Consider the following 19,750-nt stretch of genomic DNA (forward strand, 5'->3'; position numbering starts at 1 on the left):
CTCATTCAAGATTCGAAAGGATTCTGCTTTTTCTCATATTAGACTGTTCTCATATTAAACAACACGGTGTTCCTATCCCTGCGTTCTTAAGCGAATATGCATGTCTAAGACAATATCATCAATAACTTCTAGCTTTATTATTCTCAGTAATACCATAAGTACTATTCACCCACCTCCACCACTCTTTTCCTATTGTTCTGGCGCCCGCTTCTTCGCCAATCCGCCGTTTTGGGCATGTGCCATTGCTTGGTGTCATCGTCATCGTCATGTTAGTGGAAGGAGACGAAAATCGGAAAAGGGCGCGAGCAAGAAGAAAGAAGAAGACGACGAAGAAGAACAAGAACAAGCCCGCTGTTCCTGTCCGCGACTGCTTCTGCGAGGATTCCAATGGAGCCCAGACGCAGTTCGCCCGAATTGGAGCCTATACCTCCGCGAAGCATCTCTGCAATGCGCCCGCTGCCAATGGTAAGTACACTCTTTCTTGGCCTAGTAATGGAAGGGCCGATAAGTGGTTTTCATCCTACGCTCCAAACTAATCCGAGATGACTGTAAAAGAAACGGCAAGAATTCTGGCAGATGGCGGCCTTACTGCATTGTTTAAGGTCACCCGAGTGCAGTAGACTCGGAGATTAAACATGTTGCGATTGTGGTCTTACGTACGCCACCACCGCAGTGGTTCGGCGGCGTTCTGAGAAAGGTCACGAGGTCGCGAGGCTAAGCCGAACTGCAGGAACCACCATTCTGATGTGAGAGAGACGTAATCGATCGCGTACTCAGATTTAACTCCGCGTTGATAAATCCCATGTGGTCAAAATTAGTCGCGAGGCTCTATACTTAGGCGCTTTTCACAGCCAGCTGGTCGGCTTTATGAAGTAGGCGCTAACGTATCACACTTCTTTGCGAAACTAACTTGTAACTTGTTTCGTAATGAAGACGTACGCATTATTTAGGTCTCAATGCACCGCATACTAACATAAGCAATAATAGAACGCTCAGCAAGCATGAAGAGCGCGGTGTTTCCATGAAACTCTGGTTTCAAAGCTATTGCTTTGGTAGCAAATGACAGGACAAATTCAATGGACCACTTATGCATTCTAATGTATGACGAAGTAGCACGATACAAAATTTCTGATGAACTGGTTTTGGTAAAAGCGTGCTCAAGACACCTACTGTTTAATGTCTGGCGTAGACTTCGTGATCAGATACTATCGGTTGTTTACTGATCGAAAGCACATAGACGTTACGATGCCATAGGGCAGGCAGAAACTGTTGTCATTACTCTAAAGGTAGCGTACACCGTGACGTGTGTGACGTACACATTTCACTACTTATAACAAGCAAGGTACAGAGCTTCCATAATTTTAGCTTTCTTTTCACTCTTCCTACCGCGTCAAAGGAACAGCATTGCGCATTAGATTATCAGGCATTTCCATAAACACTTCTACGAAAAAAAATTACTAGTTCCGCCCGAAAGGCGAACCACTGATTGCGATAATAAATTAGTAAATAGGTGTACGAAGTAACAATAGTAGTTTCATCGGCCATATAAACTTTTAGACATTCGCTTACTAAGTAAATTAACAATGATAAACTGTGTAAGCGTTACTTGACGAGGGCGTAGAAACAGACAGAGACACCGCTATCTTTGTGTGTCTGCTCCTTTCTACGTCCTTGTTCAGTCGCGCTTACACACTCTATCATGGATCCATACCAACTAGCCCGCCAACGTGCTTTACCTAAATTAACCAGCATGGTGTCATGCGCGCACAAGTAAACGTGAACACATCTCGCTCGATGAGCACGGAAACTTCCTGTCAAAATTCTGGAGTGAGGAATCGCGGCAGCAGCAAGCGAATCGACCTTCATGCATCTCTCGCTACAACGCGAACGAAACGTCGAAAGCACAGCGCATACGAAACTACGGGCACTACGCGCACTCTGCAAACATCGCAGATAGCTTTGACGATGAGCCACGCGCAGGTGCGCACTTTGGCCACGTCGCAGATTGCTTTCAAAACACGCGAGCGCCGGCAACGCGTCCCTACGGCGTCCGCCAAAAGCGTCTACTACGGCGTCCGCCAAAAGCGTCTACTACGGCGTCCGCGATTCGCGTGGCCAACGCCGTAGTAGACGTCGCGGTTGTCTCCGCTCTGTAGGGAGCAGCGGAAATCGAGGCACCCTAGCGGCCGTCAGAGAAGGACGCTCATCCTCCCTCGCCTGACCCCCCTGCCTCGCACGCGACAGGAGAAGGCACGAGACAGGAGAGTGCACGCATGCGGGCCGCGTTCCTCGCTCGCGCACGCGTAATTGAACCGCGTTCGCCGACTCACCCTCAGAAGATTTCACTCATAGGGAACCTCACGGTGACGCCGACGGTTACACTGACGGCAGCAATGCGCCTGGAGTGTCCATATAATTTCTATTTCATTAAAGAAAAGTTAAGAAAAAAAGCGTTGTGTTAAATTTCCTTGCACTGTCTATATGCATAGGCGTATTTACCGATAGGGCAAGGAGGGCACTTGCATCCCCCTGTCTAAAATGTGTGCTTGTAAGTGAGGGGGGGGGGGCAGTATGCCACATTCATTCCCCTCACGATACCAATGCGCAAACGCTCCGTCACGTGTTTTTTTTTTTCATATATCGCGGGCTTTCTTTGCAACCCGGAAAAAAGAACTACGTGAGACGTATCGTAAATGAAACAACTCGATCGGTTGTGACTGATGGTGCTCTACACATCTGCGTATCATACTTGGGGTCTTCAGCCAATAATTAAAAAGGTGGGGAATTAAAAAAGGTGGGGAATTAAACTTAAGTAATTAGTGAGTTATGGGGAAATCTGAGTTACTGTAGGCTATTGCGAATAGGATGCGTTCGGTTCAATTCACTTCCGACGCGCCTTTCATGTTTAAATACTTGACTCAAGTTATGTGGGACACCATGGGTGCGATCTTGTACGCGTTCCAAAATAGAACGGAGGCGGTTCGTTCCACCGAGCCAAATACGATTCGTCAATTTGAACCATGCCGAACGCCATGACGTCAATTGTGACGTGATATCTGCTGTCAATCATTCCGTGTCGCCTGCTATCGGACGAACGGAACGGAACATACCGCCTATTTCGTGACGTAAAGAACGAACCGCCTCCGTTCAATTTTGGAACGCGTACAATATCGCACCCCATATATATATATATATATATATATATATATATATATATATATATATATATATATATATATATATATATATATATATATTGTAGCGAGAGAGAGAGAGACAACTCTTAAGCTTCCTTCCCACCCCCATCTCCACCCCTCGAGAACTAGTCGGTACGTCACTGTTTAGATGTTAGTTCCGTATCATTAGCAAAGAATAAACATTCGTACATCTCCGAACTCGCTCTATGGTATCTTAGAGTAGACGAATTCATGTTCGCTGATACCGTATAGCGAAACGTGGGCACACGAGCTTTTCGATTGTCAGTGCATAGCCTGCGTCTTGCCTTCCTTTTGTGCATGTCTGTTTTAAGCTAAGTTCTCTATGGATCTCATTGTTAGCAAAGTCACGTGGCAACAATATTTCTATCACCCGCAGAAGATCGGTACGCTGTACCAGTCTCAGCGGCACATCCTCTCGAGTCCGCCCCCGCCTCCTGAGCGCCCCAAACTGGGAACGAAGGCCACCGTGGTGGCCGCGCTGCTGGCAGTCGCAGTCGCAGTCTGCGTCGGGTCCGCCGTCGCTGTCCCAATCGCACGGCGCATGCGGCGAGCTGCCCAGCTCGTCGGTCTGTGCGACACCACGGCGTGCACCTCGTACGCTCGCATGGTGGCGCAAAGCACTTCGGGATCGGTCAACCCGTGCCACAACTTCTACCGCTTCGTCTGCGAAGGCTACGCCAACTCGTCGCGCTCGGTGTTCCGGGACCACGTGGACACCTTCACGGGCCTCGTGTCACGCTCGCTGCGCACAGCCGTGGCGCCGGGGTCGGCGCAGAGCGCCTTCGAAAAGGCCGCCGTCTTCTACCAGTCGTGCGTCGCCGTGGTCGCCGAAAGGACAAACCAGTTCGACCAGTTCAGAGGTATCATGGAAGACGCCGGTATCATGTGGCCCCGAGTCGCGCAGACACCCGAGCTTATGGCCTCGATGCTCAAGATGGCCATCACCTTGAACCTTTTCACCATAGTGTTCTTCGCCGCCGATAGCGACGTCGGAAAGTGCCGCATCGAGATCTGGAAGGGAGACATCCTGGAGTACATGAAGCGACGTCGCCGCGAGCTCGAGGCCGTCGGCAAGTACGAGATGTACTACGAATCTTTTTCCCGTATCTTCGGTGTCGACGATGAGAGCGCAATTTCTACGAACAGTGTTCCTTCCAGAAACGCATCGCTGAACTTCGAGCAATTCCTCCAGACCGAGAACGTCGTCTTCCACTACCTTACTGGCCGCAAGCACTCTGTGAAGGCAGTCTTCGACAACATCGCGAAGCTGCATCGCGTATCGCCGTCTATTTCGGCGTGGCGCTGGGCAGACGTGTTTAGGCAAATGATGGGGATGCCCTCGGCAGGGACGCACAATGCGTCATCGCTGATCCTGCCGTGCTCGCAAGAGATCACAGTTTGGGACTTGCAGTATCTTCGCTCTCTAGACGACGCGCTGCTTGCGGTGGGCTGGCACCAGCTTCATTTCTACTACGGATGGACCGTCGTTCAAGTTCTGGCACGCTTCATGTCCTACGGCCTCTCGGTCATGAGCCACGGGAGCGTCAAAGCAGCGCGAGATGAGTCACCGCTCCACTGCCTGAGGCTCACCGAGAGCACCATGGGACTGGTGGTGTACCAGCGCTACGCGGCCACCGATTTCAACAGAGACACGCGACTGGAGCTGCACGAGATGGTGAACGTGGTGTACGCCGCGCTTCTGCGCATGCTCCAGGCCAACCCGGATCTGGACGTGCGCGAGACGTCGATAGACCTGCGACTGCTTGAGAGCACGCTTCTTCCCAAGTTCGAGATAATCGAGGACGAAGCGAAGCTGGACAGACTGTTCGCCGACGTCCCCGCCATGGCGAAAGACTCGTTCGCACAGAACTGGCAGCAGCTCCAGCAGGCGCTGCGGCGCATGAGTCCCGCGGTGCGACAGGCTACCCGATCGTTCTATCTGTCAGCCACCGCGACGGCCAGCGGGTACTCGATCCACCGAGCGAGCGACAGACGAGAGCTGGGCCTAGCACCTTATGTGTCCCTCTTGCCATTGTACGACCTTCAGGTAAGTCGCTATGAAAGAATCAGCTGTGCTTGCATAATGTGAAAGCAAGAGTGTATTGTATTACGGAGGAAAAAACCAAAGGAAATTTAGCAGAACATGCCTGCTGCATTCTATAGGAGTATGTTTCGGTGATCTTTAGAACCTGTGACTAGAGCTAGAGATGAGACTACCACATGTGGAAGTTGAATTAAAGGAGAACATTGTGCTGATGTCTGCCCAGTTCAGAGTGAGAGAATGAAAAAGACTGGGACAATGTTGAGGTCAAAACTTTATTAAACATCGAACTTTTCTGTACTTAGTCTCTTCGGTTCGAGGACGCGGTCAGTTATGATGCAGCGGTGCATTAAACGCTTTCCGTTCATAGCTACGGTGGCCGGTAAAGCTTCAGCGACATTACGGAGATTTTAAATATCAACTTGGGGAAGCACTAACCAAGTGGTTATGTTTTCTCGCGTGTTCTTATCGTGCGTTTTCTTCCGGAATCATGCACATCTGAGGCCGAAATAACAGTTTTTAGTTTGTAGAAGTTGTTTGCCTTTGCTTGTCAGGCTGCTTTCGTTGATATTTCCTCATAGCGTTATTGGCTGGCACTTTCCCTTCAGCAAAGTTCTAGTGGTAAGAACTATTTTAAAGCGAAAGCATTGTGCGCCCCATTACGCGAAAATCCGACGTTGTAGTCGGCGGCGTGACCAAACGATGGTGGCAAAAATGGTCGACGGCAAAGAGTAAAAACACGTAAAAAAATACTCGGACTGACGTCAAATTTCTCAGGGAGGTGCCTCTGAACAAAGCAAGTTAATGACTTTGAAAATAATGTTAGGTAAATTTCGGTAAGGGTGGGAATAGAAACCGGGCCTCCGGGGTGCGAGCAGAGCACGCTTTGCTAACGCCAAGGCGGCTCCACGGTTCTAGTTGACTAAATGTGGGCTGTTGCATCTGGGTCGCAAGCCCCAAGGGAAGCGTTGGCCTGGTGGCCTGGGGCACAGCTGGAAGCATCCGAAGGTCCTGGCAAAAGATGAGTCGATTGCTAACAGAACAACTTGTTTATTATAGCATCGCAAAAGAGCGGAGAGCACGTTACTCGACGGAAGAGTTCGAAGCCTCTCCCTTGGCGCCCGGGGGCAGCTGCTTTTATACTCTCGGAGTCGAGGGCAAGAAGGAACGCCTCGATACGTGAGCGCCTCCGTCTCACACTCCGGAGACCCTGGTTCGATTCCCACCCAGCCCATCTTGCAAGTTGTTTTTTATTCATGAAGGGCCTGCTGGGATTTATCGCTCACGGCCAACGCCGCTGACGCCGACGCCGACACCGACGCCGACGACACCGGCTTTTCTGCGACACGAGCTTCTTAACGCTGTCACGTTAAAAAGCACAAATGTCCACTTGAACGCCGCTGAGCGGCCCTTCCAGTTATCAACTCCTCGCGGGCAAGCGAGCGCACGTTGAGACGCTCGGCGCGTTTTCATTTGGCTTTACCGAGGCGCAGTCAAAACGCAGGCGAGAGCTTGCGCGGACAAAGAACGCGCAGAAAAAACATTTCACAAAGGAACTATAATACTTTCGCATTCCCGCACGTAAGCAGTCTTAAGTGTCTCTGCCGAATTTTTTACAGCGCAGCTGTTACCTATACCGTCCAAGGAAATTTTCGCGTCGTTAATGGCGTGGTAAGCAAGAAACTCCCCATACGTGAGCCGATCCCGAAGATAGTGCAATGCCGGGCCGACCGGCGGCGGAGATGAAGCAGGCGTTAAGCGCTCCCCATACGCGGGCCGATCCCGAAGATAGTGCAATGCCGGGTATACCCGCGGCGGAGGTGCAGTTCGCCATTAAGGGGCCCCCATACACAGCTTCGCTGGTCTTCCTTCTTCGCAGGGTGAAAGTGGACTGAGTTTTTTGCAAATACATGACAAGAACACCAAAGACGTGAGTTGTCATCCTATAGAGTGCATTCTGAAAAGTTAATATTGGCTTCTTTTACATTCGATCTTTTTTCATTATTGACAAGAACAAATAACGAGATGCTGGCACCAACACGTGGTACCAGCTAATCCTTTCACATGAGTGACATGGCAGTGCATCAGGTGTCTCGGAGTCACAAAGGTAAAAATGAAATACCTTTCAAAGCGACGCTGTGATAAGTCCCCAAGGCACGACATGTCATCACAGAGATTACAGCTTAGAATGTTTACAAACGTCGGTGGTACATCACAGTTACACAAAACATTACAAGAGAGAAAAGCGCATACAATACCACACACATGTCTTTGAACTAGAAGAAAGGGGCTTAACCGATGGGCCCGATTTTTATAAGTTTTATTGAGCATCGATGCTCAACTGCATGATAGAGCATCCACTTTCATTTCCATTAATTCATCGTTTCCTTATTTCATTTATTAAGCACAAGTAATTTCCCCTATATTATCCTTGGTGTCAGTGTTTGTTCACTTCTTATGATATGACATATATGTCTTCAAAATTTAAATTTGAAACTGCAATGCAGCAGTTTTCGCTTCGCCTTAGTTCTCGGAGCGGTTTTATTTTTGCAGGTGGCGGACAGCGTCAAGTACGGCGGCCTGGGCTTCATGATCGCGGAGGCCGCTTTCCAATTCTTCCAGGAGCACCTGCCCGAGCAGAGCCGCTTCCGCTCCCTGCTCGAGCAGCGCACCCGCTGCTACGAGAACAGCGGCGCGCTGCGCGGACTCAAGGCAGACCCCACCAAGCACGCCGCCTTCGAGCGCACCATCGCCCTGTCGTTCCTGTGGCAGGCGTTCCGGTCTCCTCTGCGGCGCCGTGACCCTCGCTGGCGCTTGCACGGCCTCGGCTCCTTCTCCGAGGAGCAGCTCTTCTTCGTGGCCTCCTGCTTCCCGCTCTGCGCCGGACACCAGAGCGTGGCGGCCGAGATGGAGTGCAACGAGCCGCTCAGGCACAACCGGTACTTCCCGGGCGCCTTCCGATGCCCCGGCGGGGCTCCCATGAACCCGCGGCTCAAGTGCAGCGCTTTCTACTGACACCACTCGCACCACCGTCTGCAGATTTTTTTTCTTTTGTCTTTCTGTATATTCCGGGACAATGTCTGTTAGCCGTGGACTTGAGCACCACAGTACGGCGTCCCTATTTTCCTTTTTTAATAGTATTTATAACGCTACTTCTACATTTGTTGCCTGTAGTGCAGATCGTTCTTGAGCCTTTGTTTCCTCTTGGCGCTTTATTGTTGATTTGACGTTAAGCCTTTCGATAGCACCTTCAACAGAACACTGCGGCCACCGGCGACGGCAAGCGGTTAGAAAATATATTTGGATTACTGGTTATACTGGACAATCGCAGGAAAAAAGAAAATGCACGTGCTTATTCGTACGTGCTTATTCGCACCTATTTATTTGTACTGATTGTTCCGGAGCCACGTACTGCGTTATCTTCGAAACGTGTGTGGTAGCATTCTTATATAATCTCTATGTTTGCACTTCGTGGGGGGGATGCTATATTGGGAAGTTATGAAGTTATGGACAATACATGTCTCCACCTTCGAGGCTAACTTCACCTAGTACGTTGATTCGTTAGCCCCATATTGACTCTCAAGATGATCAACAATACACCATTACCGAAAACGGTCGAACAATATTACAGACGCACAGGTAGAATTTATGAGAAAGAAAAGCATATGATGTTCTGAATCTTCTAAAATGCGGTCGTGGTTTCGGATGTGCAAAAAATGGCTTACTCTCCTCCACTGAAAAAAAAAGAAAGCATGAAAATTTGGTCCCCAGCATGTTTATGGAAACTGGACCGGGTGAATTAGGTGTCACCAGATGTCTTAGGAGACGACGACGAAGACGGATTGGTGGTGATAAAATGAGCATTTCACCTCATCTTCCATATAAAGAAAATGATGTCTTTTCACCGCCCGAATCATGGCCGATCCCCCAGTGTGGGTTGCGCCGTTTCAACAAGGAACCAAATCAAAAACAAGAGAAGAAAATGTCATTTACATCATTTCATGGTACATGGTTGGTGACTCGATCAGAGCCCCCAGCAGTTCTGCCTAACACGAGGGTCAGGATGGCCTTAACTGGTACATTACCAAGAAAGCGGGGGCCTCCACAGGACAGGTCGGCTACCCCCCGTCGTTTCTCGCATGTTTGTTTGTCCTAGTCGGCTGTGTTTGCACGCATCGAGGTTTCAGTGCCTTAGTGTTCGCGCACTCTTTTGTCCTCTTATCAAGTTGTGACGTCAATAGCTTCCTCTACTTCGTGGCCTGTTTGTTGCCAGTGCACAGTTCAGGACGTGACAGGCGCCATAGGGATGACGTTTTCTCTTAGAGGAGGGCAATCAGCTCGACAAGAGAAAGGGAGCTGGAGCGTTGCCCGGACTTGAGACGCCGAGTTTCAGGCCGATCCAAACAACGCATAGCAAGCTGACTTGCTTACACAAAACACGATGCGCGATAATTAATTCTTCGTCGTAGCTGACTTTGTTGACGCAATTTGAGACTCTCAGCGTGCGTAATATTTACGCACATGGTGCGCTTGCATCTTTTCTTGTTTGTGCATATGTACAGTTATTTTCTAGCCTAACACAAGGCTTTAATACAGGATTGTTCTCAACGGCTGGATTAGGCTCATCTATACTCTGCGTTCGAACTCTGCGTGCGATGTGATTTGTGGTGTGCTTCCCTCGCCTTCTTTTCCTTTATTTCCTTGATCTTCTCTCTATTGTATTTTCTCTCTCTTTTCTTTTCAAGCGGGCGGGCGTGGTATCTCTTTAGGAGGCAGTTGCTAGAGCGCTTCTTTTTCTCTCTGTGAGGCGTGTATGTATGTTTACACGATTAATAATAATTATCACGAAAGTTTTGTTCAAAGAAATGCTGAGAAAGAAAAACAGGTAATGAAGCATCACATATCAGCGAACGCAACTTACGCAAGTACGTGGGCGCAAATGTAGGAACGTGCCAATTTCATACCTAAAGACTTTCCCGATTTATCTGGTATAGACACCTGAACTCCGGACCAATCATCCCGATTGTACGAACACGGCCATAAATCTTCCGATACAACTGCTGCAACTCAACCGAAAACAAAAGAAAGAAAAAGCGTAATCTAGCAAAGCCGCACCGTAATTGCCACTATGTGCTAGCTAGCTAACCGAAGTCACATTTAAATGCAAGCCATGTGTGTGGACAGTGTAGCCCAATTCTATTCACTTCAGAGCGAGACACGCATTGAGGAGTGCGCGTGAGGCCAAAGTCTAACATACGTGCATATAAGCCGGTGTTCATGAGTCAGCTTCGCCGCTATACTATACAATTATGCAGTGAAGCACACGTATGCGGAAAAGTGTCACTGTTACAGGACATGGTATGCGTTTTTCTAATTCTGCACGGGCGAACGCGCTGTCTCCGGCTACAGTAAGAGCATCGAGACGTCTAATAACTGTAGTTGCAGCCATTCATACCTGTTGCTGATGTTGCTGTGTCCCTGAAAAAAAAAAGAAAGAGCGAATTTGTTTTTCTTAGAACTCCGTTCCCTCTCTTCCGCGATTTCATCAATGACTGACAAACTTTAGCTTACGCAAACGTTTAGTACGTCCTACCATTAGAATAAAATGCGATGTGATGAATTGGTGTCATTGCTTCTAGAAATCACTGTATTTTCGAATGCCGTACTGTGGTTTCGTGCAATCAGGATTCTTGATTTGCTCTTTTTTTGTGTGTGTGGGAAGTCGGAGATGTCATGGTATGATTGCACACCACCACCCGTTTCTTTCTTTCCTAGGCAAGCAAGAATTTCAGAAAAGTATGCTTGCGGCGGACAGCGAAATTCCAACTCGTTATATGGATTACTAGGAAAGGTGGAATAATAATAATATTAATAATAATAATAATAATAATAATAATAATAATAATAATAATAATAATAATAATAATAATAATAATAATCATAATGTTTTACTCTGCATCATTGACACACATTAAAATGGAGATCAACAAAAAAGTTGCCGGTCGATATCGACAGCTTAACGAAGCCATAAACAGCAACTACAGAGTTTTATGGTGCCGTATGCACATGCATAACTAAGAGCAAGCGTACATAGGTAACATTAACAATGGCAATATATAGAACGAATAGACCGTGACAGTTCACAAAGAAAACATCATACGTTCAGAGCAGCCAGAAAACTGCAGTGAGAAGCAGTGCTAAAAAAAACATATAAATAGCTCAAAAATGTGCCTACATACATAAAAATATTTAAAAAGATATTAAACATTCGTACTACAAGTAAGAACGCTAATTTAGCTTTTTAACCACGTTCAGTAAACTGCTTTCTTCATTATTCACCTTAAGGCGCATGTCGCAATTGTGCACCCGAATTGCTGCGACATAGTAGCGCGAACAGAGCTAATAGGGAAAAAGTTGGGACAGGACAGAGCGTACAGGACACCATGTCCTGTACCGACATTTTACCGGCAGCTTTGATCGCCCTAGTAACTATAACACAGCAATTGCATCCACACCAACTAGACCAACTCTCTTCGTTAAGTGGACCAACAACTAGTCGTATATCAAGTCACATCTATTTGGCGGAAATCATAAGACAAGCATCAATTTTGATATATTGGTCCCGTAAATATGGTCGCAAATACACTAGCAGTCCATTTATTATTTTCCTGAAAAGCCTTCCTCGTGCCCTTCTGGGCAAAACTACGTGTATAGCACCAATGTATGCTGTGTCACCCCACGTAAAATGTCTTAAATCGGACTAAGGAGTACGCAACCGATCGCGTGATCAATGAAGAAGAAGCAAAAGAAGGGCAAGAAAGAAGTCGCTGCTCACCGTTCCAACAAGGTCATTTTTCTATGGAGCCTGCGCACGGTTCTCTTGAAACGGAGCCAATGTCTACAAGGCAGGAACAAGGCTCCGCTACGCTTCGGCTCCCGATCGTAAGTGTATGCTGTAATAACATTGTTTCATACGTAGCAAGTGCGCTCCTGAAATCGTCAGGTGTTGCCAACTGGCCGATTAAGAGAGGAGTCCCTGTCCCCCCTTTCGAGACATCCTTTACCGGACCTTCTGACACGTGACTTGATATATCTGTTGCGGGGAAAAAGTTGCACACGGACGTATTTGCGCGTGCAGTGAGCCCCCTCCTTCCTCAATGGATTTTATTATGGCTCTGCCCCCTGATGTTACCTCACATGTCACTGAGCTTGCCATGGCTCCTTCTTTCGAAGCCCCAGTGGCGTTGAGTCAATCCTTAGGCATACTCTAGCTATTCACGCGAATTTGTTTGTACTCGTAAGTTGGATTGGTGCCATTGTAGCTTCGGATGAGAACTGTACAAAATATTTCTTCTCTGTGGGCAAACCTAGGTTTGTAATGCTGTACAGCCTCAGCATGGTCATTTCAAGTATTTGAGTTATGGGCCTGGGATCACAATATGGGCCAACATATCAGCTTTTCGTCAAAATAAAGTTCCTTTAAAACTCACTATTTACGATCTACATGAAATGTTCACCCAGTGACGCAGTAACAGCTTGCACAAAAACAGTGTAAAAGTGGTTATCTCTCAATTAATGAATCTGCGAATACGCGTAGTACCTGTGTAGCGTTGCTAAAAAGATGCAACGCGCCTTTTTCCTTTCTTCCGTAGAAGATCGGCCGGCTATTCCAGCCTCAGCACCGCATCACGTTAAGTGCTCCCCCACCCCATGAACGTCTCAAACTGGGCAACAGGTCAACCGTGGTGGCCGCGCTGCTGGCAGTCGCAGTCGCCGTCTGCGTCGTGTCCGCCGTCGCTGTCCCAATCGCACGGCGCATGCGGCGAGCTGCCCAGCGCGTCGGTCTGTGCGACACCACGGCATGCACCTCGTACGCTCGCATGGTGGCGCAAAGCACGTCGGGATCGGTCAACCCGTGCCACAACTTCTACCGCTTCGTCTGCGAAGGCTACGCCAACTCGTCGCGCTCGGTGTTCCGGGACCACGTGGACACCTTCACGGGCCTCGTGTCACGCTCGCTGCGCACAGCCGTGGCGCCGGAGTCGGGGCAGAGCGCCTTCGAAAAGGCCGCCGTCTTCTACCAGTCGTGCGTCGCCGTGGTCGCCGAAGGGGTAAGCCAGTTCGACGAGTTTCGCGCAGTCATGTCTGACGCGGGAATCCTCTGGCCACAAGTTTCGAAACGGCCGAACATCATGGCGTCAATGCTCAAGATGGCCGTCACTTTGAACATTTTCACCCTTGTCTTCTTCGCGGCGGACCACGACGGGGAGAAGTGTCACATTGAAATCTGGAAGGGAGACGTCCTGGAACACCTGAAACGACGTCGCCGCGAACTTGAAGCCAACGGCAAGTACCAGCTCTACTATGACACCTTTATCCAGATTTTTGAAGGCTACGACAAGAATGCAACAATGGGCGGCTCTTTGTTGGCCTCAGCTACCTCTGGCAGCGAATCCACGCGCTGGGAGTACTTCCTCCAGATTGAAAACGTTGCCTTCCATTACCTTACCGGTCGCAAAGCGGTCGTAAAGACGGTATTCGACGATGTTGGCAAATTGAAGCGCATATCGCCGTCAATATCGCCGAAGCGCTGGGCCCACTTGTTTGGCCAAATGATGTTCGCTCCGCTCAATAAAGTGGATAACCTATCGTCTCCCTCCCTGCCATGCTCACAAGAGATAACGGTGTGGGACCTGCAGTATCTCCGCGCCCTGGACGATCTTTTGCTTGCTGTCGGCGAGCAACGGCTTCACTTCTACTACGGCTGGACTGTTGTCCAGGCTTTGGCTCGCTTCATGTCCTACGGCCTCGCTGTCCTGAGCTACGGAAGTGCGAAGGCAGCGCGCGACGAGTCATCGCTTCACTGCCTGCGGCTCACCGAGGCAACCATGGGTCTGGTGGTGTACGAGCGGTACGCGGCCAGGTACTTCAGCCAGGACATACGCGTGGAGTTGCACGAAATGGTGAACGTGGTGTACTCGGCGCTCCTGCGCAGCATCCAGGCCATCCCGGAGTTGGATGTACGCGACACCTCGATGGGCTTGCGGCAGTTGGAGCGCACACTTCTCCCAAATTTCGAGTTCCTTGACAACAAGGACCGACTGGACAGACTGCTCGCCCAGGTGCCGTCCATGGTGCGCCGCTCGTTCGCGCACAATTGGCTGGAGCTACAGCGCGCACTGCGCCACATGAGCTCCGAGGTACGCGGGGTCACCAGCTCCTGGTACCTGTCGAGCATCGCCGCAGCCAGCGGCTACTCGATCCACAAGGCTGGCAACAAGGGAGAACTGGGACTCGCGCCCTATTTGACCCTGCTGCCATTGTACGATGCGAGTGTGAGTATAGCAAGGATTCGGTAGCGCATCACAGCAACGAACACCTTCTGCGGCCCTAAAAGAGAGAGAGAGACAAAAGGGAAGGAAAGACAGGGAGGTTAGCCAGTGTAAATACCGCTGGCTACCCTGTGCTGGGGAAAGGGGTAAAGGGAATAAAAGGAGAAGGAAGGGAGAAAAAAACAAGAAAAATGCACACAGTAACAACGCGATGTTACGCGCAACAATAGTCAAAGGCGTTCGCACTATTCACATGTCCTTAAGAACTTGAGCAAAGCCCTTAAGAACTTGCGCAAAGCCCTTAAGGCCTTGAGTGCCGAAACCCGTCTGGACCAGTGTCCTAGAACTTTCTCTTCTGTGAAGGGGCGATTGTCCAGTTTTTCGAGCGCGGTCACGAGCACTTTTCTCCTGCGGCCCTAAACTAATAAGGCTTCACCGCAGGTGGTGGGCAGCGTCAAGTACGGTGGTCTTGGTTCCCTGATCGCGGAGGCCACGTTCCAGTTCTTTGAGGAGCATTTGCCTTTGCAGAGCAGCTTCCGCTCCCACCTGGAACAGCGCACTCGCTGCTACGAAAGCGCAGGACCACTGCGCGAACTTCAAGGGGATCCTGTCAAGCGCGCTGCTTTCAAGCGCGCCATCTCCCAATCCTTCCTGTGGCAGGCGTTCCAGTCTCCGCTACGACGGCGTGACTATCAATGGCGCTTGCACGGGCTCGAGTATTTCTCGGAGCAGCAGCTGTTCTTCATGGCTTCCTGCTTTCCGCTCTGCTCCGGATACCAGAGCGGCATAGCTGAGCTCACCTGCAACGAGCCGCTGAGGCATAGCCGACACTTTCCGGGCGCCTTCCGCTGCCCTGGGGGTGCGCCCATGAACCCTCGACTCAAGTGCAGCGTGTTTTACTAGCGCGTCTTTAGTTTCGCCCACTAAACGAATTCTCACTCCTTCAATACATTTAGTAACGACTGTTAGCGGGTTACCTTACTTGACTAAGACGCATATTTGTTTTAAAACAGCTTCTTGGTCACGGGGTAAATATCTCAACTATAAGAATGCCGCTGTTGTGATTAATTGACATCTGCTAGTTATTTTTATTCTGTTTGAACGCTTCTCGCGTTATTGAAGATGTGGAGCATGCGACGAAAGACTGCTTCTTTATCGTGTTTTCTGGAAGGACACCATAGGCGATGCCTTCCCAGTCTCTATAAGCTAGGGCCTGTACTTCCGGGTTGGCATCTCCGATGATGAATTTAGCGAGGCTGTTCGTTTGGTTACCATGAATAATTTGCTGATGCTGAACAAGCAAACGCCTTCTGTATTTGTCTTCACTCGTACGCTGATCACTCACAATTATTTTGAAACTGCACATTATATTCTACGCGACTCGTTCGCTTTTTCGTGCTCTGCTATATTACTGCAGTGACGTCAATGTTGCGTTGCTTCCGTGTTTTGGATTGGTGAATTTTTACAGGACGTTTCTTTATTTCTTTTCCTTTTTATTATCCTACATTGAACAGTTCTGAAACGTAAAAGGATGGTCACAATTAACACTATTAACGCGATAATGCCAGAACAAAGATCCACGATTAGTCTACGGAGCGAATACTTTCACTAAAATCTGCCGATAATTCGTGGGCAATAAGTTGAATAGCACAATTACGCGCTGGAAGTGTACGAATGAAGTGAAGAAGGCAAAAAGGAAGTCAATTCCCACCTCGTTAGTACGAAAACTGGGCACTCGTCTTGGACAGGATAGGATTCGTTTCGTGCTACTGCTATGCAGGCTTCACCTTGTGATGTCCGGATCATTCTGTCTAACAGCTGCTCCGAAACTGAAAAATCTACAGCCGCTTAAGATGCTTGAAATGCTGCGTGAAATAGGAGCACAATATTGCTTCCGAAGAAATTATCCTAGAACTTTTTGTGGTTCTATAACGTCCTGCAGTGGCAGGCCTTTATGTGTGCACCTAAAGCTTCATCGACCAAGCACGGACTAACGGCTATATTATCTCGTACTTTACTCCTTTCTACGTGTCTTCATAGTGGTGCCCAGTGTTTCAAATACTCCGTCTACTTCTGACTGAATATCAAGCTTGCAGCAGTCTTAATAAACTAGCACATATATTACAATTCGCAGTTTCACAACTTTGGAAGTTTCCAAAGTGATCTGTTTTCGAGACGCGCCGCGTTTCCTAACGTGGTTATGCGCGCGCTGTAGCCGCCGTGACCTCAATTACTCTCAGGATTGCTAACTTTTTTGCCCTGTCGCCTTTCTCTCTACGCTAGCCGTGCGTATATCCGCGTTGGCGAGACAGCAGCGGTATGACACGGCGTCGTTTGTGGGCGAAAACAAATATTTTGAGAAACACTCCGTGCAGGGCCATTTCGGTTCGGCGAGTAGTGTGTGCGACAGACCCTGGTTTCTGTTGGGCGTGTTAGCGGTGTTAGGGCGCCACAAGCTTACCTTGAGGAAGGTATTTCCTGGTTGGAGTACGTCCCCCTTCCCCGTATGTTCAATACTTGCTAATAAATGGTCGCTAAACGTATGACGTTTCTCGACAATACCAAAGAAAGCATAGTTTGGACAGATGCCCGCTAAGCGTGGGATGCGCATAATTTCGCCCTTTTGACATTTTATCCGGTCATTATACGACTATAGTACACTAATCCCTGCAGGTAAGTAGCTCGCTTCAAAAGCAGGCATTGATTTTAAAGCGTATAGCTTCATTTGACTATTTCACCCGTTTTACAGCGTAAGCAGTTATGGGTTCATTCCAATAGCCGTTTCGGTTGGCGATGTCCTCCACCACCGGTATCCGGTATCCGCCGCAGCTATCGTCAGGCTTCTACCCACTATAGCGGATGGCCAAAAAATGGTTGCATTGTCTTGGGGAAGAAAAAGGTAACAGACCGGCGCCACACATACATGAAATTCATGTATGGCATAGCTAATTAAATTAAGCAGGCTAGGTGACTGTTTGTCACCGCCCCGTTTCAAAGGAGATGTCAATAAATCAATACAATCGTCGTCATCATCATCATCATCATCATCATCGTCATCATAAGCATCGTATCGTGCCACTCATCGCGCGATGTCAGATGCGCACCGCGTGGCGTCGATACGTGCACACTTTGCATGCCATTTGCATGTTATTACACAAGGTCGCACGCCATGTAGCAGTTGTATAGGTCGCAGTACAAGGTTGTTTGGGCTTCCTATCATGTATGTGGCTCCCACTCACTTTGGGACATTGGCTAAGAAAAGAATGGATCGTCTTGAGGTAGGAAAAGGAGATTAAGGAGATGTATATACATACCAGAATGAAAAACATGTATAGCATAACTGATTAGACCTAGCAGGCTAGGTGGCTGTCACCACTCCGTTTAAAAAGGGATGCTAATAAATCATCTAAATCATCACCATGCAACAACAACATCATCGTATCGTGCCACGGGTGAAGGGATGTAATATGTGCGCCGCGTACATTCGATACGATACCTGTGTTTACACTTGGGTACACTTTATGGTGCGTCCTCGCAAGCTACGAACTGCTGCTGAAGAAGCGAATCGCAGAATCGTAGAAAGCATGCAGCTACAACAAGGCAACGTCAGGCTCAGCAGACCATGGTGCAGAGAGCATCACAAGCCATAGCTCGCCGTCGACGCCGGGCAGACATTTCAGATCGTTCTGGCGTAAACGACGCAAAGAGACTTCGCTGATAATACCCTGTAGTGCGTGCTGCTGAAAATGGAACTCCTATGGTGCCACTCCTCCAGCTTAAGCTGTGACTTTGGTGGGTGCGCCGCGCAGGCCTGTGTGTTGACGGTGGCGGTTGGGCTTCCACCGCCGAAACATAGGTACTATCGATGCAAACGGCGCGTACTCTCGCGCTATCGAGTGCGGGGCGCGTTCGTATAGTCGAACGCTATTATAGTTATTTGAGACACACGTGGCTGTTGCGCGATAGCTTTGGGGTTTCTCACGGTTTCGAAGCTGTAGCGGAGCCCTCGGAAAGTGTAGCCCTCCTCCTCTCTGTTGTCCTCTCCCCTTTTGACGGCTGCGGGAGAGGAGGTAATACTAGTCGCCTTCTACGCCGGCGTTCGCACCGCCGGGTAGAGCACATGCTACAGAAGTGCAGGTCAACATCTTTGTCCTCAGCGGAATTACGCAATGAAACAACGAACGCTGCCTAAACGTTTTCCAACGCAACAAATAAACGCTTTCAAACACATCATTCCTTTATTTGGGCGAATAGCTTCCTAAATGTGTTCTCCTATTCGCTTACATTGACAACTATTGCCGATGCTTTCTTCACAATTTTTATTTCACAGAGTGGCCGAAGCGACGACACCGAATTAACAAAGCCGTTTTTACGAAGTGTGTAAAGCCTTACAACTCGGAATACCACGTTTCCTGGCGAGGCACTCGCCCTTAGGACCAGTCTTGTGAGAACGTCTAACAAGACACGAGCGCGTGATCATGCTGTGTTTGCAATGTCCGTGCGTCCGTCCTTGCGTCATCGAAGTGGTCGTTATTGTGTCGTCATCAGGTCATCTTGTAATCTTCAGTTTCTCTCCCGCGATATGGCGAGCAAAAGCAAAACTGATCACCATAGCCATTGCCTATCGAACTCATGGACCCGCGGCCTAGTGCAGTTGGGAGCTGTGGAATCTTTAATGAATGTCCTGTAATTGACAAAATTTATACCAAATCCGGCTGCGCTACGTTAACACCGTCTTTATTGACGGCGCAAATAATCGTCGCGGCCACTTCCTTCGCCAGGTAAGAAATTTGTTATGTGTCCCTGTTGGTGCACCCATGCAGCCGTCTTGAGCAGGAGGTTCCACACCAGCACTTGTTCGAGGTACGTGGCAGTTCCGTCCACGAAAGCCGCACACTGATAATCGTTGAGGTAGTTCAGCGGAAGCAGCACGTTGTTGATCCGGCCTCGGAGCTGTTCGTGATCGGTGCTCATGCAGAGGTAGGTCTCTGCGGCACCAGTCCGGTCGATCGAGATGAGGACCCAGCAGATGAGTTCGAGACGTTCACAGCTAGGTGCGAAGAATACTTGCTGCACGTCGTAATCGTCGGCGTGATTTTCGAGGGCTTCGATCAAAGTCGGGATGTCCCGACAGGTGCGAAGCTGGGCAGTTCGATTTC

At 49.1% G+C, this 19,750-nt stretch overlaps 2 protein-coding genes across 3 annotated transcripts; both read left to right on the top strand.

Annotated features, from left to right (window-relative positions):
- Window positions 1–311: 311 nt before the first annotated feature.
- Window positions 312–10,404, top strand: LOC135898401 (endothelin-converting enzyme 1-like). 2 transcript variants are annotated; one of them, XM_065427315.2, is made up of 3 exons: window positions 312–465; window positions 3,595–5,265; window positions 7,813–10,404. In XM_065427315.2, the coding sequence occupies exons 1-3, from the start codon at window positions 388–390 to the stop codon at window positions 8,272–8,274; spliced, it is 2,211 nt and encodes a 736-aa protein (XP_065283387.1). In that variant the 5' UTR covers window positions 312–387; the 3' UTR covers window positions 8,275–10,404. The 2 variants fall into 2 exon arrangements, with proteins under 2 accessions (XP_065283387.1, XP_065283388.1); XM_065427316.2 differs by having other exon boundaries at window positions 7,882–10,404.
- A 1,666-nt stretch (window positions 10,405–12,070) lies between these two features.
- Window positions 12,071–15,663, top strand: LOC135898335 (endothelin-converting enzyme 1-like). Its single transcript, XM_065427222.1, has 3 exons — window positions 12,071–12,201; window positions 12,912–14,594; window positions 15,033–15,663. Exons 1-3 carry the CDS (start codon window positions 12,118–12,120, stop codon window positions 15,492–15,494), a joined length of 2,229 nt encoding a protein of 742 aa, XP_065283294.1. The 5' UTR covers window positions 12,071–12,117; the 3' UTR covers window positions 15,495–15,663.
- Window positions 15,664–19,750: the final 4,087 nt, after the last annotated feature.

The sequence above is a fragment of the Dermacentor albipictus genome, chromosome 4 (assembly GCF_038994185.2).
Source record: "Dermacentor albipictus isolate Rhodes 1998 colony chromosome 4, USDA_Dalb.pri_finalv2, whole genome shotgun sequence".
In the NCBI taxonomy this organism is placed as follows: domain Eukaryota; kingdom Metazoa; phylum Arthropoda; class Arachnida; order Ixodida; family Ixodidae; genus Dermacentor; species Dermacentor albipictus.

Excerpts from the sequence above, each read along its gene's own strand:
- LOC135898335 (XM_065427222.1), top strand. The coding sequence starts at position 12,118 with ATGGAGCCTGCGCACGGTTCTCTTGAAACGGAGCCAATGTCTACAAGG. Across the intron at positions 12,202-12,911 it reads CTACGCTTCGGCTCCCGATC|AAGATCGGCCGGCTATTCCA; the intron begins GTAAGTGTATGC and ends TTTCTTCCGTAG. Across the intron at positions 14,595-15,032 it reads TGCCATTGTACGATGCGAGT|GTGGTGGGCAGCGTCAAGTA; the intron begins GTGAGTATAGCA and ends GCTTCACCGCAG.
- LOC135898401 (XM_065427315.2), top strand. The coding sequence starts at position 388 with ATGGAGCCCAGACGCAGTTCGCCCGAATTGGAGCCTATACCTCCGCGA. Across the intron at positions 466-3,594 it reads CAATGCGCCCGCTGCCAATG|AAGATCGGTACGCTGTACCA; the intron begins GTAAGTACACTC and ends TATCACCCGCAG. Across the intron at positions 5,266-7,812 it reads TGCCATTGTACGACCTTCAG|GTGGCGGACAGCGTCAAGTA; the intron begins GTAAGTCGCTAT and ends TTATTTTTGCAG.